This window comes from Schistocerca nitens, chromosome 3 (assembly GCF_023898315.1).
Source record: "Schistocerca nitens isolate TAMUIC-IGC-003100 chromosome 3, iqSchNite1.1, whole genome shotgun sequence".
NCBI classification, from domain to species: Eukaryota; Metazoa; Arthropoda; class Insecta; order Orthoptera; family Acrididae; genus Schistocerca; species Schistocerca nitens.
Genome location: NC_064616.1, coordinates 879,767,300 through 879,788,290, shown reverse-complemented (window position 1 = coordinate 879,788,290; position 20,991 = coordinate 879,767,300). Strand labels below are relative to the sequence as shown.

The 20,991-nt window shown below is 36.3% G+C and overlaps 1 protein-coding gene across 1 annotated transcript in view; it reads left to right on the top strand.

Moving 5' to 3' along the window:
* Window positions 1-507: 507 nt before the first annotated feature.
* LOC126248920 (phosphoglucomutase) overlaps window positions 508-20,991 on the top strand; it is a 42,857-nt gene continuing 22,373 nt past the window's right edge. Inside the window, exons 1-7 of the mRNA XM_049950414.1 lie at window positions 508-870; window positions 1,826-1,988; window positions 4,060-4,178; window positions 7,070-7,226; window positions 7,309-7,499; window positions 7,584-7,738; window positions 18,832-18,942. Coding sequence (XP_049806371.1) covers window positions 628-870; window positions 1,826-1,988; window positions 4,060-4,178; window positions 7,070-7,226; window positions 7,309-7,499; window positions 7,584-7,738; window positions 18,832-18,942 — 1,139 coding nt within the window. The 5' untranslated portion in view covers window positions 508-627. The remainder of the gene's footprint in view (window positions 871-1,825; window positions 1,989-4,059; window positions 4,179-7,069; window positions 7,227-7,308; window positions 7,500-7,583; window positions 7,739-18,831; window positions 18,943-20,991) is intronic.

The window sequence follows — 20,991 nt, the reverse complement described above, 5'->3', positions numbered from 1 at the left end:
GTCTGTTTCACTCAGTGGGTTGTTGGCTACTGATGTGAAAATGTCGGATTCCGTTCCCATTGTTCACTTGGAATTTTTCTGCGGAAGTAAAGTTGAAGGGATGTCACCCACTTTCATGATACTGGGAAACTGCTTGAGTTAATAGTCAGCGACTCTGATGCGCATGCCGCTGAATTCGAAAGCTCGTCAGATTTTCACAAGGTTGTGAGTTTCAAGTTTCTTTATCAACGTGCTGTTTACACAAAAAAGAATTCAGAATATAACCACACATTATTCTGATAAGCCCATTGGTGAGAGCAATATCTCCTTGATGTATGAATTCACGAGAGTACGGCTCCAAGCGTTGTTCAATCTGACTTAACACTATGCCGCACCGGAATTTCTGCTAAGATTTCATGGCGCAAATTGTTGTGATATTCGTGCAATTTTGAACTTGAAGAGACTCACATTAAGAACCAGTCCGCGTCCTCTAGTGCAAACTCTGGTAAATCACCTTCAAACGCCCTTCGCAATGAGATAAGAAACTGTGTGTGTGTCTGCTATAAGTATGTGTGAGAGAGCGTATATATAGGCACTTGAGAGAGCGCCGGTTAAGTGTGAAAGTGTGAAGGTGGTTAGTGGTCAGAGATGTCGTTAAATGTGGAAAATGTGAAAACAAATGCTTTCGGCGACCAGAAGCCGGGAACAAGTGGTTTACGTAAAGCTGTCAAAGTTTTTCAGCAACCAAATTATACAGAAAATTTTGTGCAGAGTATTCTTAATTCCCTGGGCGACAAACTACAAGGTTCCACGTTAATCGTTGGAGGAGATGGGAGGTACTATTGTAAAGAAGCTGTTGACAAGATCATCAAAATCTGTGCAGCAAATAAGGTTCGTAGCAGATTAAACAGTGCACCGGTGATACATGTGGTATGTCATGTTTACTGCATGCTCACAATGACATTACTGTAATTAAGAATTATGCTCGACCATGGAATTCGCAGATGAGTTGTATTTAGGAAAGAAGGTCTACTGTCAGTGAGCGTATATATTATGTATTCAGCTAGGTTTTCGATTTTTTATTTTAGTGGCCAACATTTTATACGTTCTAATAACGTGACAGCGTCACATTTTTTCCCTCCTGTTTGAATGCTGTTTCTGTTGTGTGTCTAGGATGGGGGAGAACCAACAATGTAATCTATTGAAATCAAATTACTGAAATTAGATGATTAAAGTTAAAATTATTAGCGTTCTGCAGTAATATTACTACAGACATTTAGGTGTAATGGACCAGAACAAAAGTAGGAAATTCATGAGAGGTACATTGTGATAAGTGGTGGGAACTTCATTTGTGTTCAGAATTTCACATGCTGCTCTGATCATCAGGTCATTCCCAATACATTGTAACTAAATACTGCATAATTTCATAAAGAAAATGTTAGTGAACTATGTTGTAACCATGACCTATGACTTAGTATTGGGGGATGCACAAAAGCGGTGCTGACATCTAGTATTCTCAATACAGTAATAATCGTTGATGGTTAATTCTGAAGGTATTGAACTTGGGCAGAGTAACTGTTGATGACTTGACAAGAATAACAATTCACTGTCAAAGCATGTCCACCAGAACTAATGTACCAGCAGTCAGCACAAGTTCACATCAATTTACTGTCATGTAAATGTGTAAAAATTTGTACATGGCTGAGATTGCTGGTATGTTTCCGTATTTATTGATATGCTCATTGATCTGCAAAAATCAAGGTGTTTATGATACATTAGTAATGTTTAATAAGATTCAGGTTTTTAAACTATTTTATTGACACAATGTTGATCAATTTTGTTTTAGGTTTCAAAGCTCTTTGTTGGACAAAATGGTATTTTATCCACACCAGCAGTTTCCGCTCTCATTAGGACACACAAAGCAACAGGGGCCATTATTCTCACTGCCAGTCACAACCCTGGTGGACCAGATAAGGATTTTGGAATAAAGTTCAACGTATCAAATGGAGGTAAGAATGTGGTTTATGGTTGTTGTTGACAGTATGGCCAGTCTGAGTTGTGTGTGTCTAAGAGCCCAAACATAGTGCTTTCTACCAAAAGATTTTATGTAAATATATTGCCTTCAGATCCACTGTGACTTTGTCCCATGACTTGAAGAACCACTGACATCTTTGCTGTCTGGCCGAGTATCCATTCAGTACCCACATTTGCCCAGGCTGACAGATCACACACACTGCCTTGATATACTTGTATATGTTATACACACATTTTATAGGGTTTGTTAATCAATTGTTATAAATTTTTCCCATCTTTGTGTTTGCGTCACTCATGGCACATGTTGTTCTGTTGTTTACCTGTGTGTTTCCCAGCTATTCCAGCAAAGAGAATCATAGAGATCATGCACATGAATGAGGAAATAGACATATTTTTGCCATACAACCTCTTCCATTACATAGATGAAGCACACTTAAGGCAGGGTATCCTTGCAGTCAGAGTAACAAATTACCTTGTTTTTCCATTTTTTTAATTAAAAAAAAGAAAACACTATGTCATGGGGCACTATTAGTCAGTTACCTTGTGGCAAATTGGCTCTGCACTTTAAATATGCATAAAACAACTTTCCATGTGAAACATATGTCAGATGCTGAACCAAAACACGTTTAGCTGTCTAAATTTCTGGTGGTTATTTTATTTGAACAACCAGTTTAAACACGACATTATGCCACCTTCAACCACCTCACTTACAGGTAGGAAGAATTCCATCTCTGGTCCAGTCAAAATAAAAATAAAACAGCAGCTGGAAATTTAGACAGCTGAAGGTGTTTTGATTCTACATTTTATATTGAACAGCTGAGGTCGTGCAACCATCTGTATAAAATGGACTGGCAGAGACTGTTTCCATATCAGTGATTTTGAAAACTACTTGCTTCCATGATAAGAATTACTCGTAACTCTTTCCTCCTGAAACACTAAAAGCATTCATTTCAGTTTTTCTATTACCTTATACACCTTTCTTGTTTTACATTGTGATTTAAGTTAGTGTACTTGTAAACAGAAGTTTATAAAATATGAACTGAATGTTAACAATTGCACACACTGAATGTTAACAACTGCATTAATCTGTGTGACACCATAATAAAGATTATGAGTAGGAATTGTCTAAAACACTGTTGTCATAAAATTGAGGGTCAACATGGTTTCAGCATCTGGTGAAATTCCCAGTAAGTTTAGCATAAAACTTAATTTCAAATTTATTTTCCCATGAAGTGTCATGTACCTTGTATTTATTACATGTTTTTTTAATTATTATTATTATTTATATGGTTTTGAAACACACATACTTGTGTGTAAGTCAGCTGATCCTCAAAGATACCATATTTCATCTCTAATATCTGCCAGTTATATTATTTTTTAACTGAAGAAAGTGATACTCTAGACTTCTCCATTGCAGTTATGTACACTGTTGGCTATTAAAATTGCAACACCATGAAGGTGGCATGCAGCAAGCATGTAATTGGCTTAGAAGTGTTCCAGTGTGTGTTTAGATATGCAAATGATTAGCATTTCTGCTCAGTTGTACAAAGTAGGTAAGAGCAATGTCAAATACAGTTTGGGAAAGATTATGCATAGCTTCTGATTCAGAAATTGCCTTTGAATGTTGTTTGTTTGTGAGGGGATAATGTTATGGCTTGTGTAACAAGGAAAAAGTCTACCATCTTTCGGTGGTTCCAGTTTTCATTTTTTGCCTCCGTCCATTTTCTAAAAACTGAGTGATTATAGTTAGTAATATTTATCAAGTAGTATCTCTTGAATGATCAACAGTCAAAGACATAGACCATAAATGAGAGCTTTATGTTGTGTTATATGTACAAAATTTTTTGCTGTTTTGTATGTGCATGAATGTGTTTTTTATCTATTCTTGGGTATGTGACTGACATGTGATTTTGCTTATAGATAGAACTTGATGTGCAACACTCCTGTTTTTTTCATATATTATGATCTTGTTCATCCAAATTATTTAACTAGCTGAAAAGTAGATTTTTTAGTATGTTTCATTCACATATTTCCTTATGTCTACAGGGCCAGCACCAGATGGTGTAACAAATGCAATTTTTGAGCTTTCAAAAACTTTAAGCTCGTACAGTATTGTCCCAAACTTGAAGGTTGACATTTCAAAATGTGGAAGTCAGGCTTTCACAGTAAGTTATTACTTTACTTCTGTGCATGATTTTTCATTGCATGGCAATTAGTAACACATTTATATAAAATTATCACAAGTGTTGAAGTTACCACTCACCCCAGAAGTCTAAATTTATGAACAGTATAATTGCCTTTGTAATTGTTCAGGCAATGGTTATACATAATTTTAAAGTTTTTTACTATACTGTGTTCTTTCATTCACATTTTACTGAAATAAAATTTGGCCATCAAAAAACTGGTGTAGGTAATCATCTATTTCCAAACTCCAGATAATTTGCACTGTGCCAGAATTTGATTAGTTACAACATTTTAACTGTATTGTATTTCATGAAGAAGTTTCCTTGTTCACTGAGTTGTACTTGAAAATCAAAAACACTGAAAATGCATAGTTTTTGTGTGAAATTGTTTCATTGGTTTTGCTGTGATTTAAGTTGTTGTATGCCGTTTTGCATAAATGCACACACAGCTAAGTAATGTTTCTGTTAAAAGTATGATAGTTTTTTAAAAAACTATTAGTAAAAGTGTTATGCACCTCAGCCATTAGAAACTTTATACTGTCATGGTAGTACGATATTTTATGAGCACAGAAGTGTTTCTTTATTCATAGCATTCTAGTTTGTCCTTCTAAAGTAAGCAATACTCATATTTTCAGTGGGCAGAGTGGAAGTTCTGCGGACTGCCATTTCTATTGTTAATAAAAATTATAGTATTGATCTCTAAGAAAAGATGGGATTACCAGTAGCATGATGGATTAATAAATTTTGTCCATCATGCTTCAAAACATCAAAATTATCTAAAGAGATGATGTTTTAAAAGAAATATCATCAGTATAGTAATGTTTATTTTGTCATATGTTATATACAGTAGATGACACTTCCATATTTATGATAATTTCACAGATAGTACTTTATCATCATGTTGTTTACTCTAGTAATTAAAACTTAAAAGTTAGCAGTTAGTTACAAAAGAACTTCTTCCTAGTCTCAACAGATTTTACTGTCTTTCTTGCCATTTGCAGCTTTGTTCTAGGCAGACATTGACTCTATAGCCAATGCAGTTTATTTAGTAGTCTGGTCTGCATTAACTAGACCCTATGAACCACTTTGTTGTTTTTGTGTGTGCATTGTGTGGGGGGAAGGGGGAGGGAGGTACTGTGTATACTACTATCATTTCTTCTTTCTTGCATTTCCATTCATTAATGATATGCAGGAAGAACTACCGTCAGCTACCCTCAAAATTAGATCACACTACTCGGATGGTACCATCATTTTGCGAGATGTGTGGGGAGGTAATATGTGCCTTGTCTCCTCTTGGAACATATGCCTCTGAAATTTTAACTGTAAACCTGCTGGTTATGTGCTATTGCCTCTCGTGTAGTAGCTGACAACGAAGATGGATTAGCATTTTTGACACTTTTGTTTATTTATTTATTTATTTATTTATCGGGTTCAGTGGGGCCCTGTGAGCCAATGTTACTTAACCATGGAATGAGTCAGTACATTCTTCAAGAATGCTAATTATAAAATTAATAAAAGAAAGAAACTAAAGAATTAAAAAAACATGGAAGAAAGAGAGGAAGTATATTAATAAATTACAGAGAAAAGTTTCCAACTACTGTGGGGAACCCTTGTAAAAAAAAAAAAAAAGAAAGAAAGAAAGAAAGAAAAAACTGCCACAAGGAAACCTTTCAAGATAGATTTAAAGATCTGGGGTTTATTATTCAGTTTTGTCAGTTCTGCTGAATAATGCACACTCTTCCATACAATGCTTAAGGAAGTTGTTATCAAAATGCATTTATTTTTCCATCCTGTGTTCACTGAATTAATTTTATAGTTTCTTCTGAGTGGTTCACTATTGTCAGCAACAAATGCCACAGTGTAATATAAATAGAGAGATGACAGACTTAGAATTCCCAGATGTTTTTCTGTGGGAAATCTGAAAACTGCTTTCTACAAGGACATACTAACTGATCCAAAAGATATACAATGATGTATTAACAGAACCTGCTCAGACTTCTCCAATAAAATGCTAGCACGTGTGCAGCAGTCATTTCGTATCAGATTGGAAATTTGTATTGCTGCTGCCAGTGTTCATTTTGAATACAACCAGTTGTCTTGTTGGTGGTCAGAATTCACATAGCTAGTGTATGCATTAGTATTGACTTTGTGTGTGCCACCACAGGTATTGTACAAGTGTCAGTGTGGAAACTTTACACAATACAATGCCTCATAAACAACTTGCTCTAGACTTCTGCATCAAATGCCACTGACATTCTAATTTACCCTACATTTAGTTTGGTAATGTCAGTAGGCATTGTTTCATGTAAAAAGCGTTTGTTTGCACAAAAATACACTTTATAAGTGTTATTGCACTCTGTTTACAGGATAACAGTACAGGCCCCTGACTACCAATCCATTCTGTGAAAACTGCACATGAATAGCACTTCCCATTTTGCAATATCCACAGTGCAAGTTTTAGGTAATTCACCCTGTATACATAAAATTGTTTATGAAGGATGTCAGATGTATTAAGGATGAAGAACTGAAGAAGTACATACAATATAAGAACAGACAAATACTAGCATCAAAAATGTAAAAGGAATGCTGCATACACATGGAAAGAAGTGTTTTGCAGAATGTCTTAATGAGTACTGGGGATTACCTGTATTTGTCAGATAGTGTCCCAGAATGTTTTGTATCTGAATGATTGGAGGAGCTATATTATTTGACAGGAAAATTGTTTGTTTATTTTTATTTGCAAATTCACTGTATCTGTGTCACAAGGTCATAAAACAATATTAATCGACAATTTGCTGATTTTTGGGAGTTTAACATTTTGGACTATTGTTTTGTACCTCTTTGTTAGTAATGTTTACTTATATTTTTCACAGGTTGACAACCAAAAGTTTGAAGTTGAAGTGATAGATTCTGTTGAGCATTATGTTACCTATATGAAAGAAATTTTTGATTTCTCTGCCTTGAGAGCACTGATTAAAGGTGACAGTACTGGGAAGCCCTTCAGCATTCTCATCAACTGTTTACATGGAGGTATGGTGATTAAGTTCTCTGTTCTGTACCTTTATGTGGAAAGAGTTTGTGGTTAGCTTATTTTCTTATGATTTTTTTCTAGTTACTGGACCATATGCTAGCCAGATATTTGTAAAAGAACTTGGAGCACCTGCAGATAGTGTAGTGAATGCAGTTCCCTTAGAAGATTTTGGTGGGCATCATCCTGATCCTAATCTTACTTATGCTGCTGATTTGGTGAATGCTATGAAAGCAGGAGAATATGATTTTGGAGCTGCATTTGATGGTGATGGGGTAAGTACCATTAGCTATCCTGAAATTTTGAGTGTATATATCAACATGTACTTTACCAGTAACTGTGACTTATAATTTTTTTAGGACCGTAACATGATTCTTGGGAAAAAAGCATGTTTTGTTACACCTTCAGACTCCCTTGCTGTATTAGCTGCCAACTTAGAATGTATACCTTATTTCAAGCGCACTGGTGTGAAGGGATTTGCAAGAAGTATGCCAACTGGAGCAGCGGTTGACAGGTAATCACTAAGCTATGTTTATACTGCACAAATTTCTGTTCATAGCATAATGTGAAGTCTCATGTCATAACTGTGCAGTTTTAGATTTCCAGGATAATGTCTTTGTTACTATTATTTATTACAGTTTTTGTTGCTATTTTTTACTACAGTTCACATTCATGTAGACTGTTAAGGGTGTACAGTGAGAATCAGTGTTAGATATCTGGAAAAAGTAGACCATAAAAATAAACAATATTACCAATTTTGTTTTCAGCCTTGGTGCTGAGAAGTATGAGAAGGAACAGTGTTCTTTCTCACTGATTTGGCAGGAGATTAGTTCTGCTATTACAAACAATACCTTGCAAATAGAAAATTTTCTACAATGTGTGGTTATTGTGTAGTTTCCATACTGTACTTTAGTGAGGATAAGACATGTATGAGGATATTCAGTTCAGAGTGCAGGAAGAACTTTATACTTTTGTTCACTCGTTTGCTGCTACAGTTGTCTTTGTAAGCATGTGTCCCTAGGGAAAGTGGAAGGTAATTACATCCACAGAATAGATTTTCTCAATACTGACAACTGTTGTTTGAAGTGGCTGATACTGTAGGGATTTCAGGGATTTGATGAAGAATATTATAATTGGTCTATTTTCCTGTTGGATTCACTTTTTCTGCCAGTATAATAGTTTGGTGAAATAATTTTAATTATACTGCCAATGATGTCTTACTCCTGTGAGAAATAACACGGCCTTGAGATACCTTTGGTTTCTAATTAAAGTTCAGTTCTTTTTGCTATAGGTTTCCATTGTACTATATTAAGTCCAATTTGTGTTAATACTGGACTGTGGAAGTATATAAAGTTAGAATAGAGCTCATATAGGTCTGTAACAGAACAATTTTTGTTTTCTTCATTTTTTAATACAGAGTGATAAAACTAGACTGCACTTGACTGTCACTTTTGTACTTTGCTTACTAAGAGCTCAGAAATATAAAACTAGCTCTTATTTTTGGATCTTGAATAAAATATATAATAATTTTCACATTAATGTAAGAAATTTGTATAATTTTTTTAAAAAATGTGATTCCAACTACGTATTAACACACCAGAAAGAGACAGAAATGACAAACCATCAGTCTGGTTGGAGCCCAGACAGTGAGCACATCAAAATAATCATTTTGAGCACCAGAAGATTATTACTGTGTCAGTCTTTGAAATATTGTCATAAATAGAATTTGTAGCACAACTGAACACTTGAAAATGTATTTTGTACTGATATGTTATTATGGGGACACCCACAGAGCATATATAGTAAAAATCAAAAAGTTTGTGAAACTTAGTGTACAAATTGTGATAGGATGATCACCAACTGGGATTTCATACTCCTCAAATCAGTAACTCTTGGATTGCAGCAGTGATTTTGAGTACTGTGCAGATTAAAGCAACTCAGTAATCAGTGCCATAGCAATACCAGCATTTTTGCATCATCGTATTTTGGAATGTCTTTTACTAAACGGTATGAGATCATCATATTCAGTATACTGCTACAGAAACCACTATACAGAGGATATAGAAAGGAGCCTACAGAAATTAATTAATAAAAATACCTCAAATGTTAGACTGGCACAAAGATTGTAGCTGTACAGCCATCTTTCTACTTTATCTGTGACAGAAATATTGACTCTAGTCATAAAATCATCCAGGCAGACAGATGACAAAAGATTCATTGAGGTTGCATCTCACTTATGTGTATCAAATGGGAGTGTTCAAAGCATTCAGGATAATATTTTGAAAATGTATCAGATTTATTTAACACAGGTTTCCAGCAATGTAGTTTACTGAACAAAAAAACTTAAATGGCAAACAATCCCTTTGCAATAGCAGACATAGATATGAACTTTATGAAAACTATGATGAAACCTGACATTCCTCTATGGCTCTAAAGTGAGACAAAGGATTTGTTAATAGAACATAATAATTTGTCAAAAGATGTGGGATTTTGCATTGTCAAAAGCAAAAGAAAAGTGCAGTTACTATTTTTGTTGAGCAGCACTCGTTTATTATAAATTCATCCAAGACGGATAGACTATGGCCAAAATAGTTTACTCCCCGTGAGCATCATCTCATCACACATATAATACTATCTGAAGAAAACATCCAAAGAAGTTCACAGCAAACAGTGGAATTTTGCTGCAGGACAACATCCTTGCATTAATGATTAAAATCCTTTGCTTTCCATTAATGAATTAACTTGACAGGCACCTGTGCTCCCCAGGGTACTGTTAGTAAGTTTAAGCATGGCCTCTGGGTTTTCCTTGAGCATTATTGACGTTGCCATCCTTCGAGCACTATTGACAGGTATAGTCATGTCACAGCTCTGGGCCCTATGTGCTGTTGATGCATTTAAGCACACATCAGACTTTGGTTGTTGTTATTATTCATCAGGATTGGTATCACACTGTTTTCTTGTTAACTATTTCACTGAGGAACAGATCATGGAGCTACTGATGAGCAGTAGTGAGGATGAATTAGTCAGCATCAAAATAGTTGTAGATGTCACAGTTTACATGATACATTTCCTTGGAAAAAAAATTAGTTTCAACTGCATATTATACATTTGATGATTTGCCTTCCGGACTTGACTGTCAGTTAGGCTGTGATCCAAGCATTCCGTCATTCTTCATGTAAGATACCGTGTGCTGACAATTACACAGACTGTAAGTTTGATGTGCTGGGATGTCTATTTCTTTTGTGAAGTGCATGAAATTAAAAATGCAGCACGCATCGCTTCAGACACACTAAAATAATAAATGGTCATTTATTACAGATATTGCCCTATTCGTATACCAACAAAAAATATTCATACACCTTGATTTCCAGTGCCTTGAAAATTTTCTTGCATAGCTGTACACAAAACACTGTTTTCATATGTTTCCATAATCAGTCCAGGCTCATACGCACCATGTCCTTTGTGGCAGTCAATGGACGAATGGTGGCACCAGAAAACACACAAGAAAGGGCGAACATTTTGGATTATGTAAGCCTGATTCTGAAATCTACATTAAAGTTATGAAATATTACTAACTGCATGACAGAGAAGTATGCTATCCATTTCCGATAGACAAGAAGTTATCAGAAATTTAAGAAATGCATTGCCAAATTTCGTAACAGGATGAAAGCTGTTCCATAGATGCACTGTTTACATATTGTACTTATTACGGACATGCAATGTGTCCTCCTCCAGTGATTAAGAAGTCAGTTAATCTGATGAAAAATTTTCCATGAGACTATCAAATAATCTCATGATACCATAAAAGTTTTTAATGTAGTTTAGAGTGAATGCCAATAGATGAGAATTATGTCACAGATGGTTAGTGTATTTTGTTCGCCATGCGAAGTGACAGGATGATCTTAACTACAAAACACCACAAAAGAGAACTGTGTCATTGATGGCTTTCATCCGTCAGATGTAACAAAATAGTAAAATTTGCACATGTACAGAAAGTAACCATCAGCATATGATTCAAAAATATCAGCATAACTAAAACCAAATGTGTTCATTTCTTTGTTTATTGGAGCAAATAGCACATGCAGTACAGAAGGTATTATTGATGTATAGCTATGAAGGAACACAGAACTACTGATTTATATTGAAAGTGACATGTAACAGTCAGAATGGGCTATCAAAGTGGCATAAGAAACCACTGGAGAAAAAAGCAGGTTTTAAATCTGTGGTTTTTTAATAACAGTTAAATTGCTGACAACTCTCAAAGTCAGAAACTAATTTTTACATTCACAATTATATTCCTCTTGGTGGTGACAAATCTTAGTGACAGGAGACATTGCAGATAGCACTCCAGAAGTATTCAGTACAGGCAAAGACAGGTCGTTCGGATAGCGTCAGTCATGAAAGAAGCCCAGGTGCATGCTACTTAGCACAGGTAGATTGGGTGATAACAACACAGCATTCAGCTCAGCTTTTTGCAAGCATGTCTGTACCAGCCAAAGGGTTAATAGTCCACAATGAGACCTCTTTGAAACACTGTAAGGTTCTAATAACACTGCCACATATGAGTTTGTGGCCTCTCCATGTCCTTCACATTGATCACTCAGTGATGCTGTACACGTCCCATATATACCCTACCAAGCCTGATAACAACACTAATGCACTCTGGTGACCATTCTACCTATCACAGAGAGTTGCAACTATAATAAGTTACGTATCCACCATTGGTGCGTACTACACTGACATCTGACCACGTGTTTTTGGTGCTTCACATTTTTTGTGAGGCAGTGTAGAAGTGGGTAAATGATAGTGGTACCAAAAGTATCCTTCACCACACATTTATGCCATGCCCTCTATTAAGTACGGAGGAGCTAGTGAGACAATCCAGATTTATTATTTTAGTTTCTTTCTGTTACCCTTATTATATTTCTATGGCAACTATATTACCAATTTAACAAATGTGAAGGGTGTGCTTGAGAGAAGGCAAATGAGATCCTTATTAGGTTTACATATTACCTATGTACTAATTTTAGATCTTCATCTCCAATTATGTTAATAATAATGTAACTGATAACTTTGTTGTTGAGTGATTAAATAATGATGACTATAGGAGCAGCAGCACCTGAACTTATGTAAAAACTGTAACTAATGAGCCATAAACAAGTGACTTACTTTGGACATGCCATGTATCGAACTCTTTGTTGGGAACATAGGGAATCATATGCAATGAGAAATCGTTAGACTTTAGACACAGTGACTAGGATGCAATCAGAAAAGAAGTTTGACGTCTGTAATGAGGAGTGGCTGTCCAACGTCATAGCGTCTTGGCAGGTTCCACCTTGGTTTCACCACATGTTCAAGACACTCACCACAGCACTGCTTGAACATCAGACAAGTAGTCAAGTCGTGCAGTTTATGAAATGCTCGTGCCAAGCCTATGGGCCATCACAATCTGCCCTCGGTTGATCTCAGATCGCATGCCTTCCCCATTCTATACATGGTCAGTATGCTCGCTGATATTGCGTGCACCGTGCATGTATGCACTAGCAGTGATTCCTCGCCAGGTGATGCAGCTATCGTCTGGACAGTTTTATATCGATTGTAGGTCAGTGGTTGTAATGTTCTGGATGATCAGTGTATTCTACCATAGTATAGTGTCACCACTGATGAGCATCTTATATTTTGAATGAGAATCCTAAGAGCATACATTAGTGTATTCAGCTTTTTATTTAGATTGGTAAGATGCATCTCCCACTTCAAATCCTCCTGAATATGCAAGCCTAAAAATTTTGTATGACTGACATTTGAGACGTTTTTTCCTTTAGTGATGAAAACAAGGTTTGCAGGATTGAAATTTTACGTGGTCTGAAAGTCCTCTATCACATTTTTTCAAAGTTTACAATGAGCCCTTTTGGTCTTGAATCACTGTGCTATGCTATTCATAACTGATGTTGCAGTTTCTTGCAGATTTTCCTTACTGTGTGATTTAATTAAAATATCTGCATTGTCTGTAAGGAGTACTATGGTTCCATCATGTATTTTATCAACAAAGTCATTGACATAAAGCAGAAATAGGACAGGTCCTAGCACTGACCCTTGGGGACTTCAGACTTTATTTTTTCCTGCAAAAACAAGAAATTTTTTTTATGTTTCTCTCTCTTTTATTTTACTTCTGTAATTTTTCATTGATTATTGAGGTAGGATTGTATCCATCTTTCAGAGTGGCATTTAATTCCATAAATTAACTTACACAAGTGACTTTCATGATCAGTAACATCAAAGGTTTTACTGAGATCAAGATATATTCCAGATACATGTTGTTTATCATCTACTGCTTTTAATATTTCATTTAAAATGTCAGTTTGCTGACTGGGTTGAATTTCCATTTCTGAACACATGTTGTGGGTCATTTATCAACATTTCTTTATTTAAGAAGCCTGCTTATCTTCTAAGGAACTTTTTTCAATAATTTTGTTGAAGGCTGACAAAACTGAAATTGGCCTATAATTGGAAATTTCATATTTTGTACTCTGCTTATGCAGAGGTGTTACTTTTGCAGTTTTGAGACTATTTGCAAATCCACCACTCTAAAATGATGTATTCACTATGTCTGCTAGTGGCTCTACAATAAATGTTGCACTACCTTTGGTGATAGCAACTGATATCTCATCAGCACCCATAGAATATTTATTACACAATTCTTTAATTATTTTTAACAATTCCTCTGGTGTCTCTGGATACATAATAATGTATTTGCTTGAATTTTTTGATCTGAATTTACTGTCCACTGTCTTGCTGTGTGTCATGATGTGTATTTATCAGCTGCTGTGTTTTGTTTGAGAAATAATGGTTGAATGCGGTAGCCATGTGTTTGGGATCAGTTAGCTTTTTGTTACTCATAATCAGCTGTAAATTACTATGATTAACTGACCTTGCAGCTGTTTCTCTTCTTATAATTTGCCAAGTTGCTGTAGTTTTATTCTTGGGATTACACATTATTTTATCATTTTGTAGTTTTTGTTGCTTTTGAAATAAATTGTGTTAGTATTTGTTTCTATCTTTTGAAATAGGTATCAATATCAGGACTAGTATTTTTCTTGGAGTACTCATATAGTCTCCTCTTATTTTGATGTGATATTCTTATCCCTTTCATAATCAACTTGTTTGTTTTTTGAACAGAGTTAATTGTTGTTTTCTTGGGCAAAGCTATTTCTTTAAAAAATGGCTTAAATGTGGCCATAAACTTACCATATTTTTCATTGGTATCATTACAGTTGTATGCGAGGTGTATTCAAAAAAATAAGGCAGCTATATTTTTATGAAAAAATATTTATTTATTCATCAATATTCATGTTGTCCCCTTCAAAGTAATCCCCTCAGATACTATACACTTGTGCCAACACTTCTTTCAATCCTCAAAACACTTCTCATAAGCACTTTTTGGTACAGCATTGAGTACTTCCAGCGATGCAGTTTTTATTTCCTCAATCATTGAAAATCTTCGTCCTTTCATAGGTCTCTTCAGTTTTGGGAACAGGAAGCAGAGGGCCAAATCTGGTGAATATGATGGGTGAGGCACGATTGTCATGTTGCTTTTGGCCAAAAACTCACTCACAAGCAACGATGAATGAACAGATGCATTGTCATGGTGCAAAAGCCGTGAATTTTTTTCCATGATTCCTGACATTTTTTGCATATTGCTTCTCACAAACGGGGCACAACATCAAGTTAATACTCCTTATTGACCGTATGACCTTCAGGCAAAATTCATGATGCACTATGCCACGGTAATTGGAAAAAACAGTGAGTAAATCTTTGACATTTGATCGAACTTGGTGTGCTTTTTTTCGGTCTTGGTTCTCCAGGATGCTTCCATTGGGACGACTGGGCTTTGATTTTGACGTTATAACTGTAAACCCATGTTTCAAACCAGTTATGACCCTCTTGAGCAAATCAGGATCATCATTGACGTCATTCAATAGCTGCTGAGCAAAGCTTATGGGATGGTTCTTCTGTTCAAAATCGAGAAGTTCTTGAACAAACTTCGCTGACACACATCTGGCGCCCAAAACATCCGAAAAAATTGCACAACACGAGCTGACCGATATGACAACATCCTCAACAACTCCTCTTATGGTAATTAAATGATTTTCCAAACCAATTTTCTTTGCAGCTTCGATGTTATCATCTGTTGTTGATGTGTGGTGCATCCAGAGCGAGGTTTGTCATTGGCATCTTCTTGGCCATCTTGAAAGAGCTTGTCCCACTTGTAAACATTTTTTTAAACTTAGAACAGACTCACCATATGCCACTGTCAACCTTTCAAGTGTTTTAGAGCACTTGATTCCATTTTTCACACAAAATTTGATGCATATTCTTTGCTCCATTTTTTATAATAATTGAAAATTGTCGATCACATTAAAACACATTCAACTTTTCGATCTGTCAAAAACGAACATACTATGCTGTACACTTGAAACTGTGAACATATGTGTGGGACATGTATACCAACATAACAAAAAAATAAAAAAATAAATCGATATTCAAATGTACGTTGTGCACGCAATTTGAAAAGTCACTTTACTGTTCGAACAGCCCTCTTACATCATTCCAGTTTTTACTCTTCAGGGGAAAACAAAAATATTCCACATTTTCTGTATTGAAAACTCCTAACAGTGCATCTTATTCCATTGAGTTTTTGAGTTTCCTGCAGCATTCATTGTAAGAATTTGAGGTTAGTGATCAGGAATACCTGTGTTTACCACTTGTATGTTATAGGCAGATTTGCGTGTATTTAACAAAATCTGGTCTGCAGAGGTTGTTGTTTTTTTGAAATAATCGTCTTTGAATTTATTGGATTTTGAAAAATTAATATTGAAGTCACAACATACAATTATATTTTCATTGGGAGAGAGAATTTCTTCCAAAAGTTCCTCCATGTGGTTGTGAAATACTGTTTTGTCTCCATCTGGTAACCTGTGCACACAAATAATTGAGCACAGGGAAAACTGTGAGACTGTGAAACTGTTGCATTCATTTGTTGCAGTTTATGTGACAAACTCTTATGTTTTCATCACTTTTTTGGAGTGATTATCACATCCACAAGAAAACCTAAATCGGACAAGGTAGAAGAATCTTTTTAACCATTCGCCAAGGGTACAAGTTAGGTGGGTCGACAACATATTCCTGTCATGTGACGCATATGCCGTCACCAGTGTCGTATAGAATGTATCAGACGTGTTTTCCTGTGGAGGAATCGGTTGACCTATGACCTTGCGATCAAATGTTTTTGATTCCCATTGGAGAGGCACGTCCTTTCGGCTACTAATCGCACAGTTTTGTGGTGCGGTCGCAAAACACAGACATTAAACTTATTACAGTGAACAGAGATGTCAATGAACGAATGGACAGATCATAACTTTGCAAAAATAAAGAAAGTAAAATTTTCACTCGAGGAAAGACTTGAACCAGGGACCTCTCACTCCTCAGCTGCTCACGCTAACCACGGAACCATGGCGCTCCTGAGCTCACATTATCCTTGATGTTGCATATCTTGCGCATGGACTGCTCAGTTTGTATGTTTTGCGTATTTTTTTCATAGTTCCACACAACTTCTTCTTGTTTTCTCTGTGTTCAATTTTTCAAGGCCTATCAACTGCACCAACTTATAACTAAATCTGAGACGGGTGTGATGGGGAGGTTCCCTTGTTAGTTACGTTGTTGAATTCAACAGTTGTTCGTGTACTGAGCAGGATTGCTGTCACAATGACACAGTTATCAGCAGAATAAAACTAATCTGTTTTGTGATATTTTATACCACATGACTTTAAAAAGCAGTAAAAGTGAAGGCTTGAATGTAAAACTAGGTATATTTTACTCAATGGAAATCAAAACACTGAGAGTCCTAGTAGATATTTTTTTGTAGTTTTTCCTTCTCAACCTGTCTATTGATTCAAGATTCCTTTTTTTATTTTAAAAAATAAATTTTAATCCTATTTTTTCTAAATACACATTGCACACTGATTTCAGTTTGATTAATTTCCTTTACAGTTTTATTCACTATCATTACTCTTATATTCACATTTTGCACATGTAGCACATGCATATTTACAGTAACAGCACACTTGAAAGTAACACCCATGTTGGATGCATCTGGAACCTTCATATGTAGCAACATTGCCTCAGTACTGTGGAGACTAATCTGTATCCAAGTTTGCTGTTGAAAGATGACAAATTACAGTGACTAGATTCTTCTGTGTGGGAAAACTAATAAAATTCTACCCTATAAGACAAATGTATTTTGAATTACACTGAGGTGACAAAAGTCTGGCGATAGTGATATGCATGTATACAGATGATGATAGTATCGCGTACACGAGGTATAAAAGGGTAGTACATTGGCAGAGCTGTCATTGTACTCAAGTGATTCATGTGAAAAAGTTTCCAACATGTATGGCTGCACAACGGGAATTAAGACTTTTAATGCAAAATTGTAGTTGGAGCTAGAAATATGGAACATTACATTTTAGAAATCACTAAGGAATTCATTATTCCAAGATTTGTAGTGTCAAGGGTGTGCCAAGAATACCTAATTTCAGGCATTACCTCTCACCAAGGTCAATGCAGTGGCTGACAGTCTTCACTTAATGACAGAGAGCAGTGGTGTTTAGTTCTCAGAGCTAACAGACAAGCAGCACTGTGTGAAATAACTGCAGAAATCAGTGTGGGATGTACGATGAACGTATCCATTAGGACAGTGCGGTGAAATTTGGGCTATGGCATCTGACAACTAACATGAATGCCTTAGCTAACAATAAGACATTGCCTGCAGTGACTCTCCTGGGCTCGTGACCATGCTGGTTGGACCCTAGAGACTGGAAAACTGTAGTCTGGTCAGATGAGTCCAAATTTCAGTTTGTAAGAGCAGATGGTAAGACTCCATGATGCCATGGACACAAGTTGTCAGCAAGGTATTGTGCAAGCTGGTGATGGCTCCATAATAGTGTGGGCTGTGTTTGCATGGAATGGACTTGATCCTCTGGTCCATCTGAACCAATCATTGACTGGAAATTGTTATGTCCGGCTATGTGAAGGCCATTTGCAGCCACTTGTGAATTTCATGTTCCCAAACAACAATAGAATGTTTGAATATTTTTGTATGGCAATGTGCCATGTCATTGGGCCACAGTTGTTTTCGTCTAGTTTGAAGAACATTCTGGACAGTTTGAAGCTTTCATGATTACGGATGCCTCTAGAGGCAACATGGCCCAATATTTCTGTAGGGGACTTCCAGTGACTTGTAGAGTTCACGCCATACTGAGTTGTTGCACTACTCCTGGGAAAAGGAAGTCCTACATGACATTAGGAGGTATTTGATTACTTTTATCACCTCAGTTTATGACTAACTACAATAATTTGATGCCTAAGCAATTTTTTTGTCGCATGATTATTTAGCATATGTGTTATCTGCAGTGCTTGATGATTCTGTGGCCACATTTGAAGTAATCTGAAATCAAAGATCTTGAATGCCAGTCCAGTTTTTCCCTGTTAGTGTGCTATTGAAGTTTCATTTGTGGTTCACAATTCTGAATGTACTGTTTATCTTTACAGAGTTGGCAAGAAGTTGGGTAAAGATGTTTATGAGGTCCCCACTGGTTGGAAGTACTTTGGTAACTTAATGGATGCTGGAAAACTGTCACTGTGTGGCGAAGAAAGCTTTGGGTAAGTTACTGTCTAATTCTGAAACATGTTAAAGAGAAACAGGATGTGAATATTAAAACAGAGTGGATGGGTGGGAAAGAGGGGGAGGGGGGGGGCAAATTTGTTTGGTACATAGCCCTGTGACTGCAGTAAAGAAATACGCACAGGTGCATATTAGAGGAAACCAGGACATAAAAGATTATTGTTCTTGTGCATGTCACTTTGTCACTATAACATTTTTGTCCTTGACAGTTTAGGATGTCTGCATTATCTGCTTGCCAATTATTACTTTACATCTCATCATTTGTGACAAAATACTTAGTGGTAAGACACTGAACTCGTGCTCAAAAGCATGGCAGTTCAAATCCCTGACCAGACATCCAGATTTATGTTTTGTTATTTATCTCAAATGTTGTGTTGGTTTCCTCAAAATTGCATGGCCAATGTCCTTCCCTATTCTTCCCCAATCTGAGCTTGTGCTCCATCACTATACAAGGTAGCAGCAAAACACACTCACTGTTGCCATGGTTGCCATGTGGGTAGCATCATAAGTAGCAGTGAGTACCAAATGAACTCTTATTGTTAACAGGGTTGATGAGGCAGTACTGCATTTCATTCATGCTGCTGCATTTGCAAATTTGTTGCTACCCAGCATTCACCTATGTTGTACATCTGTGAAGAGAGTAGAGATTTTCATCACATAGTCCTGCTGTTTTAATTTGTTATCTAAGATGATTGGGGTTGAAAATTCACAAAGCCAAGCAAAGGGAGCCATATACAAGATGTACGAATTTCTTTGTGACCTTGAAGACAGTGCCGGAAGGTACAAAATCTTGTCGGCATCACAGGCTACAACAGCGAAGATGGGCAGTGTTCCATTGTAAACCATACAGAGTATATTTGCAGAAGCACAGGCAGTGGAAACCTGTGTTCAGGAAGTAAAGTTTCAATCCCTGAGGAAAGATATTAGTGGCAGAAAAAGCGTCACTTATTTGGACAGTTTCCAGAAAGACAGTTTTTCATCACACTATATTGATTTTTATAACTGTGGTGAGTATCCTACAAGACAAAAAATAGCAGATGCTTCATATGACAAGATTACTTTCACAGGGTGCCGCCATTCTGAGATCTTTCATATTAGAACACAAAAATACAACAATGGAAGACACATTCTGATGGAAAGATCTTGTATTGTAGCAACTAGGGCAACTGTTCAGAGAAAAATGCACAAAATCAGAAAAGAAAAGCATTGTTGCCCTATTATTTATGTTGATGATGAGACCTGGCTAAATCAAAATAGTACCAGAAAGTGCATCCATGATCCTGATGTCGTGGCCTCCCCATGTAAGATACGGAAAAACTAGTAGAGGCCAATCTTGGGGAAGATCATTTTGGATTCCGTAGAAATGTAGGAACACAAGAGGCAATACCGACCCTATGACTTACCTTAGAAGATAGGTTGAGGAAAGGCAAACCTTCATTTATAGCATTTGTAGACTTAGAGAAAGGTTTTGACCATGTTTTTTGGAATACTCTCTTTCAAATTCTGAAGGTGGTGTGTAAAATACAGGGAGCGAAAGGCTATTGACAATTTGTACAGAAACCAGATGGCAGTTATGAGTCAAGGGGCATGAAAGGGAGGCAGTGGTTGAGAAGAGAGTGTGACAGGGATCCCCGGTGTTATTAAATCTCTATATTGAGCAAGCAGTAAAGGAAACAAAGAAAGAATTTAGAGTAGGAATTAAAATCCAGGGAGAAGAAATAAAAGCCTTGAAGTTTCTGTCAGAGACAGCAAAGGACGTGGAAGAGCAGTTGAACGAAATGGACAGTATCTTGAAAGGAGTATACAAGATCAACATCAACAAAAGCAAAACAAGGACGATGGAATGTAGTCGAATTAAATCAGGTGATGCTGAGGGAATTAAATTAGGAAATGAGACACTTAAAGTAGTAGATGAGCTCTGCTATTTGGGCAGCAAAATAACTGCTGATGGTCGAAATATAGAGGATATAAAATATAGATTGGCAATGGCAAGAAAAGCTTTTCCGAAAGAGGAAGTTGTTAATGTC